The following is a 25,584-nucleotide window of genomic DNA, read 5'->3' as shown; positions in this document are numbered from 1 at the left end:
CTCACCCTGAAACTAATGTAAGGTAGGTTATAGCTGTGCCGGAGCAACATAAATATCACCACTCAGTGTCCAGCGTGATGATATGTGCAGTAGGTATTGGTCTCAGTGCGCCTCTTGGGGTAAAGCTGCTCATTTATGCACGTGAGCATGTGCATATAACAGATTTGTTACCTGGACAAAAGGTTTTTGTAAGCCTGGTCCTGCTTATGTGAAAGAGAATTGCATTAATACACCGTGTTTCTCTGCTCCAAGTCACCGGCAGCTCTTTCCCACTGTAAGGATGTCTATTATAGCCTCTGCTTCATAACTGTCTGACAGTGCAGACTGTTCAAACTGTGTTTAAAATGTGATTTATTTGGTAGATACCAGACCATGCAATGTTACTGACTGAATAAAGTTTTTTTTTACCTTTTTAGCTAGATGTCGAACATATGAAAGACTTTTAAGCATAATTAAACTCACCTCCCATCCAAGAAGCTTCTTCTGTTCTAAGACCAATTGATGGAGAGTCCCAGATCTAAGCCGTAATGGCAGTTGTCCCTTACGAGGGTCATATGATTAGGCAGATAATCTATAATGGGTCAGTGGCAGCTGTGACTCGCTTTGGTCTCTACTTTTTGTTTTGTTTTTTTCATCAGAAATTTTTGATTGCTGCATTAAGTTGCTTCTTCCTCACTTTAACACGGTACTCACTGTGCTGTCATAAAAATATATATTTATACTCAAAGACACGCAGCGTTTTATTGTTCAAACGCTGCTGGAAGAAGACGAACAGAGTGATTGCAGATGTTTGTATTTCAACTAAACGGGGCAATTAGAAGAAATAAACCATCGGGCAGCCTTCCAGCTGTTTGAGGAGAGATTTGGGGATTTCCGAGGTGCACCTGAACGCAGCGTCGGTCTTTTTCTCTGAAGTGTAGCTGTAGAGACCGCAGTGTGTTCGTAACAGGGCCGTGGTTTGTGGACCCCTCTCTTCGTGCTTCCTTCTTTCTCAAAGTTTCGTGAACTTTGTGTTGCATGTAATCGTCTCAGTGTGAAGCTCCATCTGAAGGTAATGTTAGCAGTCTGTAATGTTTTCATGGCTAACATCAGCTGTGTACAGCTTATATCCAGCACAAATTTGCCGCTCCATAGTTCACAGCAGGACCAACGAGGCCGAGCGCTTAACGCTCTTCCTCGTTTTAGTGTTTGTGTCTGTAAAACATAATAAGTCAAACTAGTTGTGGTATTACAATTTTTCCATGTTGAAGCCTGGAGTTCAGTATCCTATTGTCAGTTTCTGGAAGTTTAGTTATTGGTGAGTTCATCTACAGTAATAGTTTCAGTAAGAATTATTATTTTCATCATCTTTAGATGTTATGGTGTGACGAATGGTCTCCTGGAAATGGCAGAGATTAGAAAGAAAACAGGTTTCTATTTGCAGTTTTCTTTATGTCAGGATGTTACTGCGCATGCACAAAGGCAGTGAACGGTCCAACAGCAGGTTTGTCATGAATAAATGAGGCTTCAATAACACCAAGGACAGGGAGACAAGGGAGAAGTAAATGAATTACGCAAATCAGTGAAGCATTTGAAAGAGTCCAAAAAGTTGTTATTTCTCATCCATAAAATTCTTACATTTTTATTATGGGTAAAACACGAAGTTTGAAAGAGGAGGAGAGAGACAGAGAAATAAGTCAACATGATGTGGTAACTGTAAAATGATTCATTGATGATGGTTTCAAATGACCAAGTGCGTTATACTGTCATGGAATATGGATTTTCTCCAGCGTCCTTGTACAATAACTTATGTTATAATTACTTCATTTGTTGAAGTGAAATCATACCATATTTTTTTTAGCTAGAAACAACATGTTTATGTAACTACCAGTTAAAAGAGAGAGTGAGGAATGCAGAGAAAGGATTCTACAAGAGCCAGAAGAACCAGGTGAGCAATGTTAAGTGGAAAGACAAAAAATAAATATTTACATGCATGCACAATACTTTGTGTGCATTTCAGTAGCAAACTTGAATTGGGGTACATGATGCTTTGAGTATTTAAAATAGCGGTGATGGTATTTGGAAAAAGCTCTCCCCAGTTTGCTGCTTGCTCAGGTGTATGGAAGTGCATTGAGTGACAGACTGATTTTCGTGGTCTGTCATGAACAATGCTACTTAAGTTTCTTGATGAGTTGGTGGACTGTCCTCATGTGGTTAAGAGGTTGTGCTGTGTGCTTTTTCTTTTATCTTTTTTTTTCTAACTTTCTTTGGAAAAATCTGGCAAATGCAACTGAGCCTTGCCTCAGGTTAGCTCCACACTAAAACAGATCCATTCAATGAAAATCTGTGGCTATCCATTCTGAATTATCCTTAGACACTAAAACAGCTTCAGAACAGTTGCTTTGGAAAGTAAAACTGTAAAATGTACCTGACTGAACTGAGGTTTGCAGAGTTATAAAGGGCTGAAAACATTTGCCTGCAACATACTCAAAATGCATTTTGGAATATGCTTAAAAATATTTGAACCACAAAAAGCCCTGAAAAATGTAGAGTTTCAAGACTCAGTCTGAAAGTATTCAGTGATAATTTGTAAAGAAATAACAATGAAGGTCATTTTTAGCTTTCAGTGCACGGTGGTTTTTGTGGCTCAGCGTGTAGGGCATTATGCAGATAAATGTGTCAGCTTTTTGGGTGACAATTTACAGCACAGACTCAGACTTTACCTTGCTGGGATACTTGATACCAGATATCATGACCAGCGTTGTTAGTTACTTCTTCAAAAAAAGTAACTGAGTTAGTAACTGAGTTACAAGATTCTAAAAGTAATTAATTACTTGAAAAGTAACTATTGCATTACTTAAAAATAAATGTTTAACCCTCTGGGGTCCAGGGCATAATTGGCCATTTTTAACTACTGATTTTAACTCTACATTTCACCTTTAAAATCTATGTACTTTGCCTTTTTTGATATCATTCTTTTTTGCATAACCTCACGTCTGAATTTACAGTTATCTTTTCATTTTGACATACTGTATTACCACAATTGATCTAAAATCAGACAAAAAAAAGTTATATTTTTTACTGTAACAACATATTTAATGAATCATATTTCATAACTTTAAATGCAAATATAAATTGTCAATTATAAAATCCTGTGCAAAAGTTTTGCAAACAACTTCAGCCATTTACCTTTTACCCCTTTTTAAATAACCACTTCAAACTATTTACATAACAATCAGCTGTTCTGCATTCAATAAGATGCCACACAAATTATTTGTGCCAGTCCAAAAAAATAGTTTCTGTCCACTGTGAAGGAGACCATCACAACCTGCAGGTCTGACAGCAGCATGTGTATCACTCCTGTTTTTTTTTTTTACCTGGAGACAGCAGTCATTTCATTGTTCTGACACACAACACAAAACTATCCACAACACTACACACTAACTACACAAGATGCTAGCGCTGTCGTTAGACAGTAAACATGATGGAACTATTGAGGGATAGCTTGGCTGTTTGGAGGTGATTCTATAAACAGAGATTAATTCTTCTTAACCTCTTAAGCCCCAAGGGGGTTTTCTGAGCTTCCTGCTCGAAAATGTAATGCCCAAATTTAATTGATTATTTCTCTGCAATTACAAACTCTGTCCTTACAATCTTGGTATCAAAATAAAGCTAACACTTGAGAGATTTCATCAGAAGTTTAATATTGAAGCAGATATTACTGTGTCAAAGTTACTAAGACTGGAACACAGAAAAAGCAAGTAGATCCTCATTGGCAAAATGAATTGTGATGAATGTGAGTGATACCCAACGATATTTTTATGCACTCTTTTATGTAACACTTACTTAGACTTAGAATTAGATCCTCCCGCACTGATCGGTGCATCGGGAGACAAGAGAATGCCATCGGACTCGGTCCATTGGAGCAGTTGCTGCTTCATCCCATGACAGTTCGACTGAGCGTAAGTCTTCAAGGAACGTACTCCTCCATGTTTTTTGGGGTCTTCCTCGCCGTCTCTTTCCATTCCTTGGGTTCCACTGAACTGCGACACAGGCGGGTCTTGGGTCCGGCGAATCTTAACCCACGCTTGGTGACTTGGACGTGGAACAGCTCTAATCCCGCACAGCGATATACTTCCTCATTGGCAACGTGATCCAGATATGTGCTCTTGAGCAGCCGTCAAAGGAAGACGTCAAGATTGTGGCTGATCTTAACAGTTGATTTCCAAGTCTCCGCTGCGTACAGTGCTGTCGGTATAACAATAGTCTTCAGAAGCTGCAACTTGGTTGGTGAAGGCAGTGCAGTGGTCATCCATATAGGTCGTAGTCGTTTAAAGGGTGCCCATGCTTTCCCAATTCGGCACTTGACGTCATGCTCAGCGTCCCCGTCACTGCTGAGAGTGCAACCCAGGTACGTGAACCTGTCCACCTCTTCTAGCTGCTGCTGCTGATTCACGGTGACCACAGTGTTTGATGGTGCAGCGTAACCAACTCACATGATCTTCAACTTCTCACCGCTGATCCCGAGTCCTATTGGAGCTGCTTCGCTTTCCAAAAATAAGGTTGTTTGCTAAAGAGCTCGGAGCGTTGGTGCGAGTTTTATGTAACAGGCAAAATGTAACAGTTTGTCTTCATGATAGTTATCATAAAGTTAAAGTAATTATCAAAACTGTGATTTAAAAATGTCCACTTTTCTGGTTAAACATAAATAACTGTGTGTTGTTTCAGCAGGAATTCAAATTTGTGTCACCTGAGTGGTGTGCATCAAACTCTCAGTCAGAGTTTCACATGACAGTTCAATTCAGTTTAATTAAAGTTTATTTATACAGCACCAAATCACAACAACAGTCACCTCAAGTTGCTTTATATTGTAAGGTAGACCCTACAATAATACAACGGTTAAAACCCCAACAATCATATAACAACCTATGAGCAAGCACGCTGAAAAAATTGGGAAGGAAAACTCCCTTTTGACAGGAAGAAACTAGAGCAGGGCGATATGACCAAAAATATTTATCACGATATACATTTGAAAATTTGCGATAACGATATAACTGACGATATAATTGACGTGAGACAAAATACTTTACAACTCCACAACTTTATTAGTGCAAAAAAAAATCTATGTATTTTCAGTTAAACAAGCAGCAGTTTTTTATGTGCATTAAAGTTATATAAAAATTTAACAGTGCAAATTCCTTGCTGACAGTTTAACCAAAAGGCATTTCCAGTGGAAATTGGCCGACATATCCTGAGGATAACCATGTATAATATCCACAAAACTTAAAAAGAGGTTATACACACACAATACGGTAATATTATGTTGAAGCACAGTACGTATCACTCCGCGAGGCTCCGCCTACGATAGCTGTAATGCCCTGACAATCCATCAAGCGGTGCGGCTTCGTAGCTTAGAAAAGTTGTTCAGAAACATTTGACAGATTTTCGAGCGCCGTGCACATAAAATCATTTCGAGGTCAGTAAACACAACCAGAGTTCATACAAAAGGCACACGGGATTATAAGGGGCTCTGTCGATTTTCAGAGAAATCAAAGGATTGATTTTAAGTGTGCCGTATTTTCCAAAAAACACGGAAATAACGACGGCCCGTTAGCATGCTCTACCAAAAATAGTGCTTTGTTGTGTATCTGACGGATGAAAGCCAAACCAGTTCCACACCACTGAAGTTGCAGCATTTGTACAAATCAATTCTGGCTCATCCGTTTCATTCAACAATCCGCTTTCGCTCTTCTCATTCTGCGTCGCCGCCATGTGCGTATGTAAACAAAGGCACCGCGCATGCGCGTTTTACCCATATTCTATCGCGATATTTCATTTTCTTATCGTTGTGTAAAATTACACCGGTATTACCGTGAACGGTATGATATAGCCCAGCCCTAGAAGAAACCTCCCGCAGAACCAGGCTCAGGGAGAGGCGACCATCTGCTTGGACTGGTAGGGGTGAAAGCAAAAATATTTCCATCCATCCATCCATCTTCATCCGCTTTATCCGGGGCCGGGTCGCGGGGGCAGCAGCCTAAGCAAAGAGGCCCAGACCTCCCTCTCCCCAGCCACCTCCTCCAGCTTGTCCGGGGGAACACCAAGGCGTTCCCAGGCCAGCCGAGAGATATAATCTCTCCAGCGTGTCCTGGGTCTGCCCCGGGGCCTCCTCCCGGTGGGACATGCCTGGAACACCTCACCCAGGAGGCGCCCAGGGGGCATCCTTGTCAGATGCCCGAACCACCTCAGCTGGCTCCTTTCGATGTGGAGCAGCAGCTGCTCTACTCTGAGCCCCTCCCGGATGGCCGAACTTCTCACCCTATCTCTAAGGAAGCAAAAATATTTGTGAATTCAAATATTGTAAATATCTTACAGATTAGAACTGGGAAGATAAAATATTCAGTATTTGGTAAAGTTAAAATTCACATCGGCAGTAATTGTTAAGTCAATTGGAGTTTGCTAAAATTAATATTGAATTGGTGTGTAACTTTGCCAAAAGAATGTCAGACTGTAGGTTTTTTCTGGCCAGCTCCTCAGTTGGATCAGGAGTGACTTGTTTAGCCAAATAAATCTATTAGCTATTAAATAACAGAAAGATGAACTGAGCAAGAAGAACAGTCTGAGGTTTCTCTGTTTAATACTCCATTTTATTCTAGTCTGTTACATTAGTTGCACATAGCAGCAGCTTAGCAACCACACTTCCTGTCATTTCCACTTCTCCGAACTCACATATGGGACAAATGCTAAACCACTAACTAAACAACCGCTAATAGAAACATGGCAGTAACCACAGGAAGTGCATCATTTTGATGAAAGCACCTCTTGTGTTGACACAGGCAAGTATGTAGAAATGGGTCTTTGCGGGTTTCAATCAGGGTGGTCTGATCTGTTACTTTCTACATTACGCACAATACAGGAAAAAGCTTCTATGAAACTGAATCTTCCTAAATGTGCTTTAAATTAAAAATGTACCAAGTTGGTAATAGCAATGAGCCAACATTCAGTCCATAGTTAGAGATGATGTGAGGTTCTTAACTCATTCACTGCCATTGACGTCTATAGACGTCAATTGAAAAACTTACTCTTCAAAAATGAGTAAAAATGCTCAGAAACCCTGGCAGTGGGGAGTTACCTGATTTGTACATGGCTGGCAGTGAATCAGTTAAAATAAATTTTAATAAAACATCCTGTTAAACTGTATCTCTATTTAATAAGGACATGGTCATTAAAAGCACATGATGCTGAATCTGTGCAGAGAGTAAAAAAGAAAGGTTTCTCTACTTTAGTCACATTCAGTTCTCTTACATGTTAAGACGGTGGATCCTCTTTGAATCCTGGATCAGCCAAAATGTTTAAACAATTTGTTCACACATGTTGAATTGACTTAATGTTAATTAACAGAAACTTCCAGTCACAGTTAATCAGTGTTTGTCAGCAAATGTATTTTGTGTGTTTGTGTGTGTGCTGACCTACAACTTCATGGCTCCATCTAGTGGACTGATAGTAGAGCAGCTGATGGCAGCTTCCTTTGCCTCACACTGCTGTCTGACTGCATTCAGCTGACACTGAGATGAAGCAGGAAAGAAGCAGCTGATATTTGGACAGCACACATGATGGAAAGCAGGATTTCAGTTGATGTGCACATGAATGATTTGTGTTTCCTCTGCAGGTAGAAAGTGTGTGTGAGCTGAGCAGCATGGATCAGTGTGAGGACAGAGAGGAGGGAGCCCCTCCCTCTAAAAGCACTCTGTGTGGGGAACATGAGAGCCAGACCAAAGCTCAGAGGTGAGATGACCATCTCTAACTGTCCATGACTCTTCTCCATGTCACAGCTCAGCACTCACATCACTGCTCCATCATTATTCACAGGAACCTTGATGTTGTTGGATATAAACTGCAGTGCAAACATGTAAATCTCTCAATGACATTCAAACTATTCAAGTGAAAGAAAAAACTAAGTTTCCTGCACAGAAATTATTTTTATTCATAAAACAGCCCAAGCATCATTTTAGTATTTTTTTCTTTGAACCTTCTTAAAAAAAAAATAAAACATTTTTCTCATGATTGATTATACTGTAAACTCAGGCAACATTTTTAAATCTGTTTGTGACAGAAAACAACAGCACACTGCTGTGTATGACTTCAATGATAATGGTTTTCTTTCAGGAAATAAAAACACATTGAGGTTTGTTTTCTGAGGAAACCAAATGTGAGCTGTTCCAGTCAATCAATAGTCAATATAAACATTTAAATTGGTCTTCAAGCAAAACAGTGATCCAGATTTTATCTGAAGTGATTCTTCATCATTTCCAGGCATTACAAAGCAAAATCCAGTCCAACAAGGCACTCTCCATTTTACTCCACTCTGAAAATCCACCAAATAAAAATGTAACTCCAATCTGTTAAAATGTTGAAAAGACAGTTTCGTCTTCATCTACATGTCCATTAAATCTGTTCCAATCACAACTCTATTTACCCTGGACATACTCTTTTCCATTTCATTGAGCATACTCCAGAATTTGTCTTTATTTTCTAAATCATATGCACTGACATTATCACCCCTTGGATTTTTAACTTCAAATTCCTCCCTCAAGATTTCCTCATGGCCTTGCTTTTTTTCCCTTCATTCTCTCCATCATTTAAGCCATCTATATATTTTTACCGGTCATAGTTAATACATTTGAAGTCCTCACTTTCACATCCACCCTCCAGCCTTTCCTTCTCTCTCACTTCCTCCTAACGTGCCTCCCCTTTCTGATATTCCTTTTTCTTCATCTAGCAGTATCACAGTTTTGCGGATCTGTAAACGGAAGGTCGCCGGTTCGATCCCCGGGCTCTCTGTCCTGGTCGTTGTGTCCTTGGGCAAGACACTTTACCCTACCGCCTACTGGTGTTGGCCAGAGGGGCCGATGGCGCGATATGGCAGCCTCGCTTCTGTCAGTCTGCCCCAGGGCAGCTGTGGCTACAACTGTAGCTGCCTCCACCAGTGTGTGAATGTGAGAGTGAATGAATAGTGGCATTGTAAAGCACTTTGGGTGCCTTGAAAAGCGCTATATAAATCCAATCCATTATTATTATTATTATTATTATTATTATTATTATTAGTGGAACTGATCACAGCCACAGAAACAGCAATTTGAAATGACAACATTGCAGACGTGGAAGCAGAGCAACTACGGACCAAAGTTTCAGCCTGTCTCAGCAATGCAAAGCCCCCTGAATCTAACATCACAATGGAGGACAGGAAGGCACTCACATCACTCATTGATGACAACAACATTATCATCCTTCCAGCAGACCAGGGTAGGGGCACGGTTTTGCTAAACCATAAACAGTATCATAAGAAAATTTTGTCACTGCTTAGTGACAAACATGAGACCCAGAAAGTGGCTACAGGAAGAGGGTGACAGATTGTCTGAAGCAGTTAGAACAAGACAATGCTATTGACCGGACCTCATACCACAGGCTGTACCAAGAGGAATCTACACCAAGTTTCTGGCTTCGATCCTCGACCTCAGCACTCCACAGTCTATTTACACCTACGGGCCAGTGGACACTCTTTCAATGGTGAGGATGTACACATCCTGGACAGTCATTGTGCAAATGTAATGTTTGTATGTTTATAAGATTGGGGATTGGGGAAACCTGCAGTCAGCTGAGACTGAAGAAGTCACCTGGATGAGTGATGAAACGTTTCTCCCATTTAAAACACTGCATCCAGATGACCGAATCAACATTTTGGGACACAGATATTTGCTTCCAAAAAGGGACATTAAACACCTGAAAACTCTTAAAAGAGGCAGATGTCTTAGAAACAAGCAATCTTGTCTGCTTTTCCTTGTGCTTCCCTGAACTGATTTTTCAGTTCACTGTTGCACTGCAATTCAGTGAGTTCAGTGGGGACACTCCACATCAGCTGAGAAGAGGTCTGCAAGCAGCTGGGAAGTGTCACCGCATGCCTCCAAGTCAGCAAATCACGTTTCAAACTCCCATTGCAGGATTTCAATAGCAGACAGATGAGTTTTGCATAGTTTCAGTTTTGTGGAGAAGGCTTTCACACTCTCATAGGCCACTATAATGAGCTGTCCAAAACCTGGCAGCTTTAAGTTCAGAATGTTTAGCTCCTGTGTAATGTTCACAAGGAACGCCATTATCCATTTTGAATCATCCAATTCAAGAACATCCAGTTTAGAACTTCAATGAATATCTAGAATTAACTTTTAACTCAAAGAATCTCCTCAACACACCCCTTCCTATGCTAATGCACATCAGTAAAGTGCCATAAAATCCCTCAATTTCCTTCAAAAATGCCCTGAACTGGTGGTGTTGTAAACCTCTGGACCTGATGTAATTTACACATGTCAGGATTACAGACATGACTTCAAGCATTTTCTGCACAGTGCTTGTTGATGTTTAATGCAGTGCAGAGCCATTGCTGGATCTGGATCTTTTGCTTTGGTTTGGCCATACATGGAACACAAACTTAGCTCTTCTGTCAACTCTCCATGAGCCAGGAGTTTGTGACATCTGCTTTGACGTTTACTCAGGATATGTATTTTGGAGCAGGGTGCCGCCGGTGCGTCGAGCCACCTGGGGGGCTCTTCAACTGGTGGGGGAGATGGTCACATCTTGTAGGAGCTTTCCTCTCTTCAGGAACTCTCTCTGCAGGAGGGGGAGATACAGGAGAGGTGGAGGAAGATCTCAGCCTGGGCGTTTAGTGTCTTATGTAGTCTGGAAGATGAGTGGATGGTGGGGTGGGTGCAGTTTTCTCTGTGGTGGGGTTGGGTGGACTGTCCCGGGCTCTGTGGGGCCGGGAGGCGCTGCTGCACTGGGCCCCGGTCTGGATGGGCCTGGGCCCCCTTTCCCTGGCGGGTTGCGGAGTGTGCCTACTGGGGTCAGCGGGGGAGCTGGCCCCAGGGAGGGGTTACCTGCCCCTCCCTTCCTTCCCTTCCCATCTCCAGCTGCCTCCCTCTTCCCGCTCCACCACAACCACCCACACATGCAGGGCCTTGGAGTAGGGGTATGTCACCAGGGTGCAGAGGAGGCTACCCCCCCCCCCCCCCCCCGCCCCCCCTCTGTCCCCTTCCGGCTGCCTCTGCCTCAATTTTATCCCACAACTTAGACATTCACATTATTCACACTCTCATTACACATATATATAGGATCTTGGGGGTGGGCACAATCACGGAGTCCAAATTACCATCAGGGTGTACACCTCACCCCTGGCGTCGTTGCCCACCTCTCAATTTTAAATACACTTAGACATTGAGGGCTATCAGGAGGGACTATGCGCTTACCTGCTGCTCCTTGGCAGGTAGCTCCATGCCCTCCTGGGTTTTAATTGCACCTTAGAACACACATGCATCAACACTACAATGAGCGGGTGGAGGGAGGTTTGGAGTCTTCTCCCACCCCCATTCTCTGCGGCCTGCTGGAGCGGGATGGCTAGGAGGAGTTGGCCGTCCGACTGCGGTCTGGAGTGTGGGGCCTCCCTGCTGCTACGGAGTCGGGGTGGTCTGCCTCTCCCCACCGCAGGGAAAAGGGTAACACCACCTGGGTCTGGGTGCAGTTCCCCCCTCCAGGGGCAAGGGTACCTAGACCCGGTTTGTAGAGTACGCTTGGGGAGTGTGATCGTGTGTACAGCGTCTCTTTATGTCTGTCTCCACGTTGGTTGAGTGTGGAGTGAGTGCATATGAGAGCATGAGGGGGGGAATGGATGTTTGTGTCTGTGTGTGCCTGTATGTCTTTGTCTATATGTCAGGTTGGGTATCAGACACCACCTCTCTGGGGACACCTCAGGCCCTCCAAGGTTTGGAGGCCTATCTCAACCCACCACCACTTCCCCTGCCGGTGGCGGACTCCCTCAGGTATCGGTGCGTTGGTGGTTCTTTGTGTCTGGGGGTGGGCGTCCGGGTACACACCGGCTCACTCCTTGGCGGCCGCTTATCGGGGCCTGGAACCTGGGGCTCGCTCGGGCCACTTCGGAGGTGGGGTGCCCCCGGCCTCTCGGCCTGGGGCTCGGTCACTCAGGCACAGCTGGCTGCCGGCGGAGCTCACGGGCGCGTCACTGCAACTCCCCCTGGCTTCTGCTCCGCGGCTGCTGAGTGAACCCTCATCTGGGACTCTCCTCAGCTCTTACTGGGACAGTGGCGCGGCTGCCCCTCTGTTGGTCTTCCATGGTCTCTTGTGTTCTGGGGGCCTCTGGATGTCTGGAGTTTTGATCTCCTCCATACCTGCTTCATACCCTGGAGGACGGGGCTGTGCCCCCCCCCCACACACTCCCTAGCAGATCGTTACATGGAGAAACCTTTGGAATACAAGCGCCCTGATCCACACAGGTATGCACACGGGTGTTCACTGCTCGTAGACTTAAATTACACCTTTCTTGGCTGCTACTTCGAAGCACATCTGTCCTGCGTGCTGCACAACAACATTGAATATTTAGTATTTACTGCTGTTTACACTTAGCTAGATTAATGCGATGGTGTTGTGTTTAGTATGTTGCTTTGTTTTTTTTGGTTTTTTTGCTTGTTTTCTATTCTTCTCTCAACAGGTGATCCAGGAGATTTTTATTTTTTTTCTCCCCCCCTTTCTCACTGTCCCTCTCCCCTTCTGTTTTTCCTTTCCTTCCTCTTTCTTTCTCCCTTTCCTATCCCTCACTCATGTCTGTCCCGTCTGTAACATCTGAAAATAAAATATAATAAATAATAAAAACAAAGATCGACCAAATGGACCAATACGGCAATGCCACGATGATCCATTTGGCAAAGTAAATCCATTGGGTATCCTTGTTGGTCTTCAGACAACAATTCTGATGGCTAAAGAACCAAATGGGACAGGCAAGAAAAAAGAAAGAAAGAAAAAAAAAGGATATGTATTTTGAATCTTTCTTCAGTGACTTAGGAGAAAACAGATCAAACACCCAGTGTAGCAATATTAATTCCCATTCCTCTATGTTGTAGTTTACTGAAAGTATTAGATATCCCACAATACTGATGTTAATGTTGGTTATTGAAAAAGTGTTGGTTTTTTTAATGCTTTAGATTGTGACACTTAAAGTTAGTATAAAATTGATTTCATAAGTTATTGTACAAATGAAAAAAATCAGAGGTTGTCAGATGAGAGGTACTCACAGATTTTTCATGGACTGGCGCCCCAGTTACCTGTCAGCTGTAACATACTAATCAGCCTGGTTTGGAAGGCTGATGTTAAGGTGCTGGAAGAGAGACTGGCCAGTTACTGAATGTTAAATACATTTTTTCTGTTTTTTTTACCAACTTCTACTTATTCACATGTTACTGAAGCAGTGATACGCAACACTTTTCGTACTTGAGCTCAATACAATTCACTAAGCTGTTGAGTCTCAGTGGATTCAGAAGGACTAGTAAATTTTTACAACTATAGGGAATCATCTTAATCACTATCTTAAAAGGTCACTTTTTGAATTTTTACTCTGTGCTTGAACTAATTCTTCATGGTTCTTCCACAGTGTGGACCAGGAGAGCTCAGAGGTTCCCAGTGGTCAGTCTACCCAGCAGCATCAAACACACCTGGACTCCATATTTATGGTCTGTACACGTACAACAACTACTTTCACATCTATTCTGTTCACAGTCATCTTCATGCTGCTCTTTGTAGACCAGTGGATTGTCAGTGTGCCCAATATGGATCTGATGTTTGGATCCATAATTTCAGTCTGATTGGCTCACTCATAAGGTATTCTGTTCCAGCTGCTGGAGGACAACATCATCACTTTTGTGAAGAACGAGCTGAAGAAGATCCAGAAGGTTTTGAGTCCAGATTACCCAGAATGCTTAGAGAGTCAGTGGAAGGATGATGAACAGAGGAGCACCAGAGAGGCATTTATAAAGATCACACTGAATTTCCTGAGGAGAATGAAGCAGGAGGAGCTGGCTGACCGTCTGAAGAGCAGTAAGAGGATATATCTAAACTTTAAGTTGCTGGATAAATGGGACATTTTAGTGATGTCTCAAGAGATTGACCAACATGTGGTCAAATGGACATACCTTAGAGAAAAGAAACTCAACTCTTCCTTTACACAACGTGAACTGATAATCTGCTTTTTTTTTTTCAGAATGTCTTGTTTCAATTTGTCAACGCGAACTTAAATCTGCACTGAAGAAGAAGTTCCAGTGTGTGTTTGAGGGGAACGCTAAAGCAGGAAGCCCAACCCTTCTGAATCAGATCAATGCAGAGCTCTACATCACAGAGGGAGGGACTGCAGAGGTCAATGATAAACATGAGGTCAGACAGATTGAAACAGCATCCAGGAAATCAGACAGACCAGAAACAACAATCAGACAAGAAAACATCTTTAAAACACCACCTAAAAGAGATGAACCAATCAGAACAGTGCTGACAAAGGGAGTGGCTGGCATTGGGAAAACAGTCTTAACACAGAAATACACCCTGGACTGGGCTGAAGACAAAGCCAACCAGGACGTCCAGTTCATATTTCCATTCACTTTCAGAGAGCTGAATGTGCTGAAAGAGGAAAAGTTCAGCTTGGTGGAACTTGTTCATCACTTCTTTACTGAAACCAAAGAAGCAGGAATCTGCAGGTTTGAAGACTTCCAGGTTGTGTTCATCTTTGATGGTCTGGATGAGTGTCGACTTCCTCTGGACTTCCACAAAACTACAATCCTAACTGACCCTAGAAAGTCCACCTCAGTGTATGCACTGCTGATAAACCTCATCAGGGGGAAACTGCTTCCCTCTGCTCGCCTCTGGATAACCACACGACCTGCAGCAGCCAATCAGATCCCTGCTGACTGTGTTGGCATGGTGACAGAGGTCAGAGGGTTCACTGACCGACAGATGAAGAAGTACTTTAAAAAGAGATTCAGAGGAAAAAAGCTAGCCAGCACCATCACCTCCCACATCAAGACATCACGAAGCCTCCACATCATGTGCCACATCCCAGTCTTCTGCTGGATCACTGCTACAGTTCTGGAGGATGTGCTGGAAACCAGAGAGGAAGGACAGCTGCCAACGACCCTGACTGAGATGTACATCCACTTCCTGGTGGTTCAGGCCAAAATGAAGAAGGTCAAGTGTGATGGAGGAGCTGAGACAGATCCACACTGGAGTCCAGAGAGCAGGGAGATGATTGAGTCTCTGGGAAAACTGGCTTTTGATCAGCTGCAGAAAGGAAACCTGATCTTCTATGAATCAGACCTGACAGAGTGTGGCATCGATATCAGAGCAGCCTCAGTGTACTCAGGAGTGTTCACACAGATCTTTAAAGAGGAGAGAGGACTGTACCAGGACAAGGTGTTCTGCTTCATCCACCTGAGTGTTCAGGAGTTTCTGGCTGCTCTTCATGTCCATCTGACCTTCATCAACTCTGGACTCAATCTGCTGGAAGAACAACAGAAGACCGCTATATGGTCTAAATTTTTTGCAAAAAAGGAGTCAAGAGAAGTGGAATCTGCAGTGACATTTTTCTACCAGAAAGCTGTGGACAAGGCCTTACAGAGTCCAAATGGACACCTGGATTTGCTCCTCCGTTTCCTCCTGGGTCTTTCACTGCAGACCAATCAGACTCTCTTACGAGCCCTGATGACACAGACAGGAAGTAACTCACAGACCAATCAGGAAACAGTCCAGTACATCAAGAAGAAGCTCAGTGAGACTCTGTCTGTAGAGAAAAGCATCAATCTGTTCCACTGTCTGAATGAACTGAATGATCGATCTCTAGTGCAGGAGATCCGACGGTACTTGAGTTCAGGAAGTCTCTCCACAGATGAACTTTCTCCTGCTCTGTGGTCAGCTCTGGTCTTCATCTTACTGTCATCAGAAAAAGATCTGGATGTGTTTGACCTGAAGAAATACTCTGCTTCAGAGGAGGCTCTTCTGAGGCTGCTGCCAGTGGTCAAAGCCTCCCACAAAGCTGTGTAAATATATTTGTGCTTTTATTTTTTTCTATTCTACCTAATGTTGATTCTACTAAAAGCTTCCATGTATAATTTAAAAAACATGAACAGTGTAATTGTGAATGGACTGGTTCTTATATAGTGCTTTTCTACTATATCTGAGCACTGAAAGCACTTTATAAAACTTGCCTCTTTCACCCGTTCACACCGTTTTGCACATGCACTGTTTCTAAGCTCCTTTTCTTTAAATGCTTTCAATCTAATATACACATGCTGACTGGAGCAGACAGAGATCGAACTACCAACCTTCCGATAAGTAGGTGACCACCTGAGGCAAAGAAGTGGATGGTGGGCTCTGATACAAGTCTAAGAATGTTAATATAAAAATCATTAATGTAAATGATTGTTAGCACTCAGAACCAAGTATATTTTGCTTTACAACAGTTGAAAATGCCAGTGTTTCTGAAGGATATATGAATGCAGCTTTTATCAAAGTAACACTAGTGCATTCCTCTTTCGGCTCTCGATGGAGTCAGTCTCATCTTTCTTCCTCTCCCTTATCTTTCCTGCTTTGCTTCTCATGTCTTTGTCTAGTCATGTCTAGCTCTAAACCTTCATAGAGTCTCTAAGTCTTGTTCTCTAAAACGTAAAGATGAATTATGATTTTGATCAACTTTTCCCTTAATGCAATTGAAACCATCTTCTTGATGAGAAACCTGGGTTCGGAACAATGATAACAGTGTTCTTGCTGATCGGAGCTGGTGGACTGTGAGTATTCAGACTGTGCTCATTTAACACAACACGGATAAGATCTTGGAGAAGCTCACAGCTCTTTAATGGGAAATTGAGAGACCTGGTGACCAGTGATGGACATTAGACCAACTGTAAAATTGGATGCAGTTTGTTCGCACTAACCCAAACAACTACCATCTTCATTTCATGCGGCTACCCAACCGGTGCCAGCTGTGCCTCATGACCTAGGCTGACTGGAATTAAAAATTCTCCTTGAAAACAGGACTGTGTTTGATTCTCTTCCCTTGCCCTTCAAGGTCAACTACGCCAGCTGGAAGAGTGTTGACTAGCTTCTCCTCCCAGTCAGACACAGGATACACACATACACAAAAATATCTCATGTATACAGACACAGCGCCATAAAGATGGCTGCAGGAACTGTGGGGCTGTTGTTGGCTGTATGGCCGAAAGGGGTGCTCAAGATGGCGCTGGAGTGCCTGGCAGCCTATCCGGTCTTTAAGTGATGACATACATGAACGCTGCTTCTGGGCCCAAACTACTCTGCATTTATCAAGGCTTTTGCGTTTTTAACATGTTTTAAGGCTTTATATCTTGTTCTATTTAATCTGAACAAGCCTATTAAAACAAGGCAGTGATCACTGTTGGCCTCTATAGGTTTGTATTAGCACTATTCATCGGCAGCACGTTTTAAAGCTCAGTTTTAAAACCCTGCAATGTAACCATAGCCCAGCCCATGCAGCAGTATATTAATGACTAACCTCGTATTGTGGATGGATTATCTCAGTCGTTCTCCTGACTGAAGTGTGGTCCATTTTCAGCTTCCTGCCATGCCATTGCACTTATCACTAACCACTGGGTTAGTGACAAGTGCAATAGCATGGCACTTAACCCTGCTAACTTCTAACTCGGCTAAAATTCTGTTTTCACGGATGCCTGGATGTTAAACCTAATTGTCACAGCTGGTAGAGCAGCCACGGTGATCATTTTATTGAAGATGAAATCATTTAGACAGTTTTTAACTCTCAGGGATGCTGTGTGTTCGCTTGACTTTGGGACCTGAAGGGGAGTTTGGGCCCGGAAATGGCTAATGACGTCAGACTTAAAGACCGGATAACACAATTTCCCTCAGGATGAATAAAGTATTATCAATCAATCATGGACAGGCTTTAGCCCTAAAAAAATGAATACTCCTCCACAACTTTTAGTTTGTCTCCCTGGTTGGAAAAAATATATAATTGATGTTCTGTTGGTGGAGCATTATTTTCTGTTTCTTTCCTGACCCAGTGCACTCCCTTCAACATAATTTAGGTGTCATCACCAATCACCTCTGTATCCATTTTACTAAAATAAGAACATAGGTCTAATTCTTCAGGCCCCTGGGTTTACTAGCCTCAGGTTGAACTTGTCTCTATGGCCAAGAGTTTTATTCTTCAGTCTTCTTCTTTTATTCTTCTTTCTAATACATACACTAATACACTTTTTGTCTGTTGTCAACACTCACGACTCAGTTTGTCTTTTTTTTTCTCTGCTATGACTGCCGTCATTGTAATTAGAGAGGAAAAAAATGGTACACAGGTTCCTGTGCCATTTTTTCCTCTCTTATTTGTTTTCAGCTGGGCAACCAGTTGTCACAAATTGCAGTAGATCACTGCTAATCATTCTTCATTACATGTTATTTAATCTGACCACAAATATCTTTGTTTTTTCTTCAGAATGAGTATCTGCAACCTTTCAGAGAGAAGCTGTAAAGCTCTGTCCTCATTTCTAGGCTCCCAGTCTTCTAGTGTCAGAGAGCTGGACCTAAGTAACAGTGATCTCCATGATTCAGGAGTGAAGCTTCTATCTGCTGGACTGGGAAGTCCACACTGTACACTGGAAACTCTCAGGTCAGGATTCAGACTTTCCACTTATGGTCATATTAATCTTATTGCATAAAAAGCCTAACTTTCACAGAGTTGCCTAATATCTGTGAATTATTTGTCTCTCAATTTCTGTCTGGAAAACCACTCCATATTCACATTTTTTTTCTGTTTTCAGTTTGTTAAAATGACTCATGAACATGACACTGGAGAAAAAATTCTATCTAATGATTTTTCATGTGCTGTTCATTTTAAAAATCTAGAACAATTTTTACTCTATTTTCACTTTCTTTTCATACTGGAAGAAAGAAAATATTAAACAATGCATGTTTTAGGTGCCTACTTGGCATTAATGAAAATGACTCTGCAGTCATTTTCATTAACTCGAGAATCAATTTACTGACTCATGAATCATGATTCACAAGCCCAACTGACTTACTGACTCATCCCTGTTGCTGTTAGCAGCAATGTATCTAGCTTATAATTAAAATTGTGGAGAAAAACACAACATCCAGTATCTTAACAAAAAAATCTCTGCTCTCAACTGGAAGAAGAAACCCTGAGGAGAAGCTCACATCAAGACAATAGCTCCTCGGTTCACAGTAGCATTGCTCTGCTAACATGCTAACAGCACATTTGAGCTACTCACTCCCTCCCTTGCTGTGCTGAATCACTCAGGACTCACTCACCCCCTCCCTCCTGTGCTGAATCATAGCGTGAGCGAATCACTCAGGACTCACTCACCCCCTCCCTTCCTGTGCTGAATCATAGCGTGAACGAATCACTCACTCACCCCCTCCCTTCTGGCTCACAGCTTCTTCTTCTTCTTGGTTGGCAACCAATGTTAAGGCGCATTACCGCCCCCTGGCTCACAGCTCAGGCGACATTTAGATGAGAAAATATATATTTGACACATTTAAGGAAAATACTAATAAAATAAAAACAAAACAAAATAAATGTTCCCTTTAGAAATTTTTTTTGCTCTATAAAATAGTTGTTTTCTTTTAGAATCACTCATCTTAGCAGTAGGATATACATGAAAAGAGAAATACATGAATCAAATGACTCAAAAAACCCAATCCACTTTAGTCAGTGACTCATTAAAACTCGATTCAGTAAAAAGAATCAAATTTACCATCACTACAATGTGGAGTGATGGTAAAGAGCGGAGGAGAACATTTGAAAAAATACAGGTGGTTTACAGTAGGAAATTTACCAGATTTTAAAATGATGCAATTCATACATTCATCTGGCATTGACTGTCTACTAAATTAATTGAAAAAAGTAACATAAATGAATAAAAACAAGCTTTGCGGGAAGTTTTCACTGATGGATTACTGTTTTGTGTTTCTGCAGTCTGTCAGGCTGTCTGATCACAGAGAAAGGCTGTATTTCTCTGGCCTCAGCTCTGAGCTCCAACCCCTCCCATCTGAGAGAGCTGGACCTGAGCTACAATTATCCAGGAGGCTTAGGATTGAAGCTGCTGTTGGCTGGACTGAAGGATCCAAGTTGGAGACTGGACACTCTCAGGTATGGAGAGAATTTTTGTTTGTTTGTTTGTTTTGTTGTACTGAAGTCTGAAGAAAGACGTTTCATTACTGGAAATTTAACAATTTATTCACGATTGTCTGGGAGACAGCCATCAGCCATATCGTCCTGCAAACCTTCATCTTGCTTGCTCTAGGCTGTTTTTTTTCCCAGTGGATGAGAGGGTTGTTTGTTTCGAGTTATGTATGTCCATAAGTGGCATGTGGGATCAGGGCACCCTAGGCCATAGATCGATGATTGATTTTGTAATCCTATAATTGGACACTTGGGTGAAGAGAGGTCAACTGTCAAGTTATCACCACCTGGTGGTGAGTTGGATCATTTGGCACTGCAGGATGCTGGACAGGACTGGCAAACCTAAACATATAGTGAGGTTGTGCTGGGAATGTCTGGTGTGGGCTGCAGTCCAAGAGACCGCAGTCTGACAAATTCAATTCAATTCAATTTTATTTATATAGCGCCAAATCACAACAAAAGTCGCCTCAAGGCGCTTCATAGATACAGAGAAAAACCCAACAATCATATGACCCCCTATGAGCAAGAACTTTGGCGACAGTGGGAAGGATAAACTCCCTTTTAACAGGAAGAAACCTCCGGCAGAACCAGGCTCAGTGATCAGCAGCACTGGAGCACGACAAGGGACTGTCCTCACCCCTTTCTTGGAGCCTATCCCAACTATAACAGGACAAGAGGTGGGGTACACCCTGGACAGAATGGCAGTGTGTTGTAAACATTCACACTCAAATTCACACCTATGGTCAATGTAGAATTACCAATTAGTCTAACCCCACTAATTACATGTCAAGCTTGGGCCAAATTGCCAGCAGAAAAAATTGGATTCATTCCTGGTGTGTTGTGGACTCTGACAGGGCTGACCTTTCTTGCTGATTCTGTTCCTTACTTTTATGGACAGAAAAATTCTGTTGTACCTATGTAGTGGAAGGCTTCCACTTTGATGGCCTCAGAATCTCATCTATCCTTGTTGTAGACGGCGTGGTTCTGTTGGTTTCATTAGGTGCATTATATCTATGTGTCACTCTGGCACAGCTGGCTGCCAGCGGAGCTCATGGGCACGTTACTGCAACCCCCCCGGTCCTTCTGCTCCACGGCTGCTGAGTGACCCCTCATCTGGGGCCCTCCTCAGCTCTTTCGAGGAGAGTGGCACGGTTGCCCCTCCTTTGGTCTTCCTTGGTCTGTTGTTCTCTGGGGGTCTCTGGATGTCTGGAGCCTTAATCTCCTCCATACCTTACAGACACAAACTACACCCTTTTTGGCTCCTACCTCAAAGCACACTGTACGCTTTCAATCCTACATTCTGCATAATAATATTCAATATTTAGTATTTACTGTTATATTCCCATAGATTATCATGATGATGTTGTTTATTATGTTGCTCTCTTTTTTTTTTTTGCTTGTTTTCTCTTTTTCTTTTTCAACAGGTGATCCAGGAGATTGATATATGTATTTTTTGTCTGTTGGTTTTTGTTTTTTGCCCTTTATCACCGTTCCTCTTCCCCGCTGTTTTTCTTTCCCTACCTCTTTCTTTCTCCCTTTTCTTTCCCCCAGTCATATCTGTCCCGTGTGTAGTAAGTTAAAATAAAATAAAGAATAAAAACAAAGGTGAATCAAATAGACCAATACGGCAAGGCCGGGATGGTCCATTTGTTAAAGTAAATCCGTTGGGCATCTTTCTTTGACTTTAGACAATAATTCTGATGGCAAAAGAATCAAATGGGACAAGCAAAAAGAAAGAAAGAAAGAAAGAAAGAATAATAAAAATTATTACAATAATGGTCATGCCAAAGTATCTAAATAAGAATTAATTCTAAACTTTGACATAGCCACTCAAAAACATCAATCTTGGGGGATTTTGTTATTCTGAGGTGGATTAATAATCACTTTACTGACAGTAAGGAGAACATTTCAAGTGGAGAACAGTCAAAGGATGTCAACTAGGGCTGCCACAAACGATTATTTTGATAATCGACTAGTCACAGATTATTTTTGCGATTAGTCGACTAATCAGATCATCATCCATTGGACGTAAAACGTACAGCTTATTGCACCAGCAGCATCTGCTCTTATATAACTATCATTAGCTTACAGCTTTAAGTGTTTAAGGTGTGTGCTAACTAAAAATAAAGACAAGATGATAGTTTATTAAATTTTAATGAAATTTGCAGATTGTTTCGGTGAAGTTTAATAAACTCCTTGCTATCTAAACTATAACAGGACACCGCAGTATATTCTCGAGCATCTCACACCTCTGATAATCAGCTGTCTGCTTAATGTTTATTCAGCTGTGTAAAAACTTTTTGGCTGAGAAACTTTAATCTCAGCCAAACCGATTTACTCAGGAACAAATAAAATACTTTAAAAAAAAAAGCCAAACAGTAACATTTTAAGTTATCTAAGTGACTTGTGTACGTTTAACCTGAGTAGCGAAAGACGACAGTGGGTTTGAAAACGATCTGCCGGGAGTCCGGTGTTCTCACGGCTCTAGTGAGCCTTGAACCCGGCTAGCTATTGAGCTAGTGGGTAACAGACGTCTCCGAAAAGCGCTTTTGAAACTATGTGTTTTGATAAACTGAGCAGATATTTGAGGTTTACACAGCTACATTCTCGCCTGAAAATATGTTAATCGTTTATTTTGTGACCCAGAAAGAATAATAAGAGTAATATTAAAACTAACTAGCTGCCGCCATTGTTGGAAACTGAGCTGGGCCGCGCTATGAATTCTGGGACACAGCTTCTTCTTCTTCGGGGTCTAATGGCTGCTGGCATCCTTGTACATGCAGTGCTGCCATCTTCTGTTTCAGTCCGTTATTACACTCTTAAATCCTGCTACTTATTCCTGCGTCTTTTGTGATCGTACAAAGCTTCAAACGACGCGTCAACTATTAAATCAGTCGTCGACGATTTTGATAGTCGACGTAATCGTGACTAGTCGACTAATCGTGGCAGCCCTAATGTCAACTCAGATTTCATTGCTCCAACAACCACTCCACCAACTGCTTCAAAGGACTGACAGATCCAGGATCAGTCCAAATCATCAGCAGTTTGATCCACGTATGGATTGAAGTGTATTTCTGAAAATGTTGGACTGTTCCTTTATCAGTGTCTAACAGTATGTGTATGAGAGCCATGTAATGTCCATGTGTGCATGCTGAAAGAGACTGTGCTGGTCTGACCCCCCTCCTCCTTTCAGGGTGGAGCCTGCTGGAGTCCAATGGTTGACACCAGGTCTGAGAAAGTGTAAGTGTGTTTTTACTGTGATTCATGAAAAAAAAGCAGCACACATTCAACCATCTTCAAACTGTCACATCACTCATTCACATGTCTCATGTCAGGAGTCATCATCAAAGTGTCGATCAATGAACAGATGATGGATCAATAACTGCAGCTGGATTGTGTTTGTTCTCTCATCAGATTCCTGTCAACTCACAATTGACACAAACACAGTGAACACAAACCTCCAACTGTCTGACAACAACAGGAAGGTGGCACGTGTGATCGAGGTTCAGTCATATCCTTATCATCCAGACAGATTTGATTATGAACCTCAACTACTGTGTAGAAATGGTCTGACTGGTCGCTGTTACTGGGAGGTCGAGTGGAGAGGAGAGGTCCAAATATCAGTGAGTTACAGAAGAATCAGAAGGAAAGGAAATAGTGATGACTGTGTGTTTGGATACAATGAGAAGTCCTGGAGTCTGTACTGCACTGATGATGGTCCTCATTCTGTGTGGCACAATAACAGAAACACGCCTATTTCCTTCATCTCCTCCTCCTCCTCCTGTGTCTCTAACAGAGTAGCAGTGTATGTGGACTGTCCTGCTGGCACTCTGTCCTTCTACAGAGTCTCACCTGACACTCTGATCCACCTCCACACCTTCAACACCACATTCACTCTAAAACTTTATCCTGGGTTTTTTATCTGGTCTCGTTCGTCAGTGTCCCTGTGCTGATTTGAGTGTAAAGAGTGTCCTCCTGTTAGAGAAACACTGACTGTTGAACAGATAGTTCAGTCTGTACATGTCTGTCTCTTTCAGTCAGAAATACATTTTCAGATTCATGGATTCAATCAGTTGATGTTTTAAACTGTTCTAAATTATTCCTTGTAAAGCTCTTCCTCTTCAGTCCTTTAAAGATGGAAGCTCCCATTATTACAGGATCCACATGTTGTTTTTCTGTCTTGTTCCACTCAAAGCTTCACAGTGAGTATCAGTATGCTGTGTTTCTCTGAAGCTCAGTTCACAACCAGCTCCTCTGCATTTTCAACAAGTCTAAGCTCATTAAAATGAATCCAAATGTTTGATTTCTCTTTCTCAATGGGATGTTTCTGCACATGCTCTTACTGTTTCACTCATTGTTGGAAGCTCATCCTTTGAAAATGTTTCAGCCATATAAGCTGAAAATATTGGCTCAATAGTTTTGAATCCAGTTCTAAGCAGAATCTGATTGTATTGAGATATCATAATGCATGTGACTATATACATAGCAAAGGCTGCATTAAACATTTTAAACTTGCATTGTGTTTTCAGAGACATTTTGAATAAGAATATGGTGTAGTATGGTGGTAACCGTTTCTAATTTTCTTAGAAATAACTAAATACATATTGTGTATCACTTCAGCTTCTATAAAAATTAAACTATCACAAAGGGTCCTGGTGAAGAAACTTGTGGAATTTGGTGACAGGCATTAAATTTATTTTTAATATAGAAATATTAGAATCACTGTTATAATTTCAACTTCACATTTAATAAAATGTTGTGTGAAAAACATTAAGGAAGTGATGTCAGATGTATTTATGTCAATAAAACTTTAAAAAATTACACAAAAATTCTTTTGAAACAACCTTCTGTCTTTTGGAGTATATATCTCTGAGTTTACACATCAATTCTCAAGGAGGGGAAACAAGGCAGAAGGACACACACACCCACAGATGGACACAGAGGGCAAAGACACACTTACTTAGCACTTAGTTCCTCCTATGCCGGGTGGCGCATCGGGCAGCTAGTGATCTCCATTGATGTCGGTCAGCAGCGACTGCATCAGCTTCGTCCCAGGCAATGTCGGCAGTTTTCAGATCGTCCATGAATGTTCAACGCCATGTGGTCTTTGGTCGGCCTTGCTTTCGCTTGCCAGTGCGTAGACACCATGTAATGGCAATCTTAGCTGGGCAATGCGGGGGTAGGCATAAAATATGGCCCGCAAAGCGGAAGCGCCTTTCTGCAACAACATTGGCTAACGGGCGGGTGCCTGCTCTTTGTAGGACCTCATTTGTTATTCGGTCCCGGTAGGAAATTCTCAGGATTCGCCACAGGCCACGTTGTTGAAGCACGTTCAAGTGTTGAGTAATTGCACTTCTTGAGCGCCAGGTTTCACTAGCGTATAGTGCAGTAGGAAAGACAATAGAGTTCAATAGTCTGATCTTGACCCTAACATTCAGGGAGGTCGAGTTCCAAATAGGTTGGAGACGTCGCAGGACACAACCGCCTTCCCTACTCTGGCATCGACATCCCGATCAGAGACCCCGTCATTCGAG

At 42.2% G+C, this 25,584-nt stretch overlaps 1 protein-coding gene across 1 annotated transcript; it reads left to right on the top strand.

Moving 5' to 3' along the window:
* Positions 1 to 917: 917 nt before the first annotated feature.
* LOC146673009 (protein NLRC3-like) lies at positions 918 to 24,868 on the top strand. The gene is made up of 9 exons (XM_085401428.1): positions 918 to 1,051; positions 7,649 to 7,764; positions 13,469 to 13,547; positions 13,710 to 13,911; positions 14,075 to 15,896; positions 18,341 to 18,514; positions 19,844 to 20,017; positions 23,244 to 23,290; positions 23,465 to 24,868. Exons 2-9 carry the CDS (start codon positions 7,676 to 7,678, stop codon positions 24,001 to 24,003), a joined length of 3,126 nt encoding a protein of 1,041 aa, XP_085257554.1. The 5' UTR covers positions 918 to 1,051; positions 7,649 to 7,675; the 3' UTR covers positions 24,004 to 24,868.
* Positions 24,869 to 25,584: the final 716 nt, after the last annotated feature.

The sequence above is a fragment of the Rhamphochromis longiceps genome, linkage group LG3 (assembly GCF_057381845.1).
Source record: "Rhamphochromis longiceps isolate RC_006_pf linkage group LG3, R_longiceps_female_GT1.1, whole genome shotgun sequence".
Lineage (NCBI taxonomy): Eukaryota > Metazoa > Chordata > Actinopteri > Cichliformes > Cichlidae > Rhamphochromis > Rhamphochromis longiceps.
This window is presented reverse-complemented; position numbering and strand designations above follow the sequence as displayed.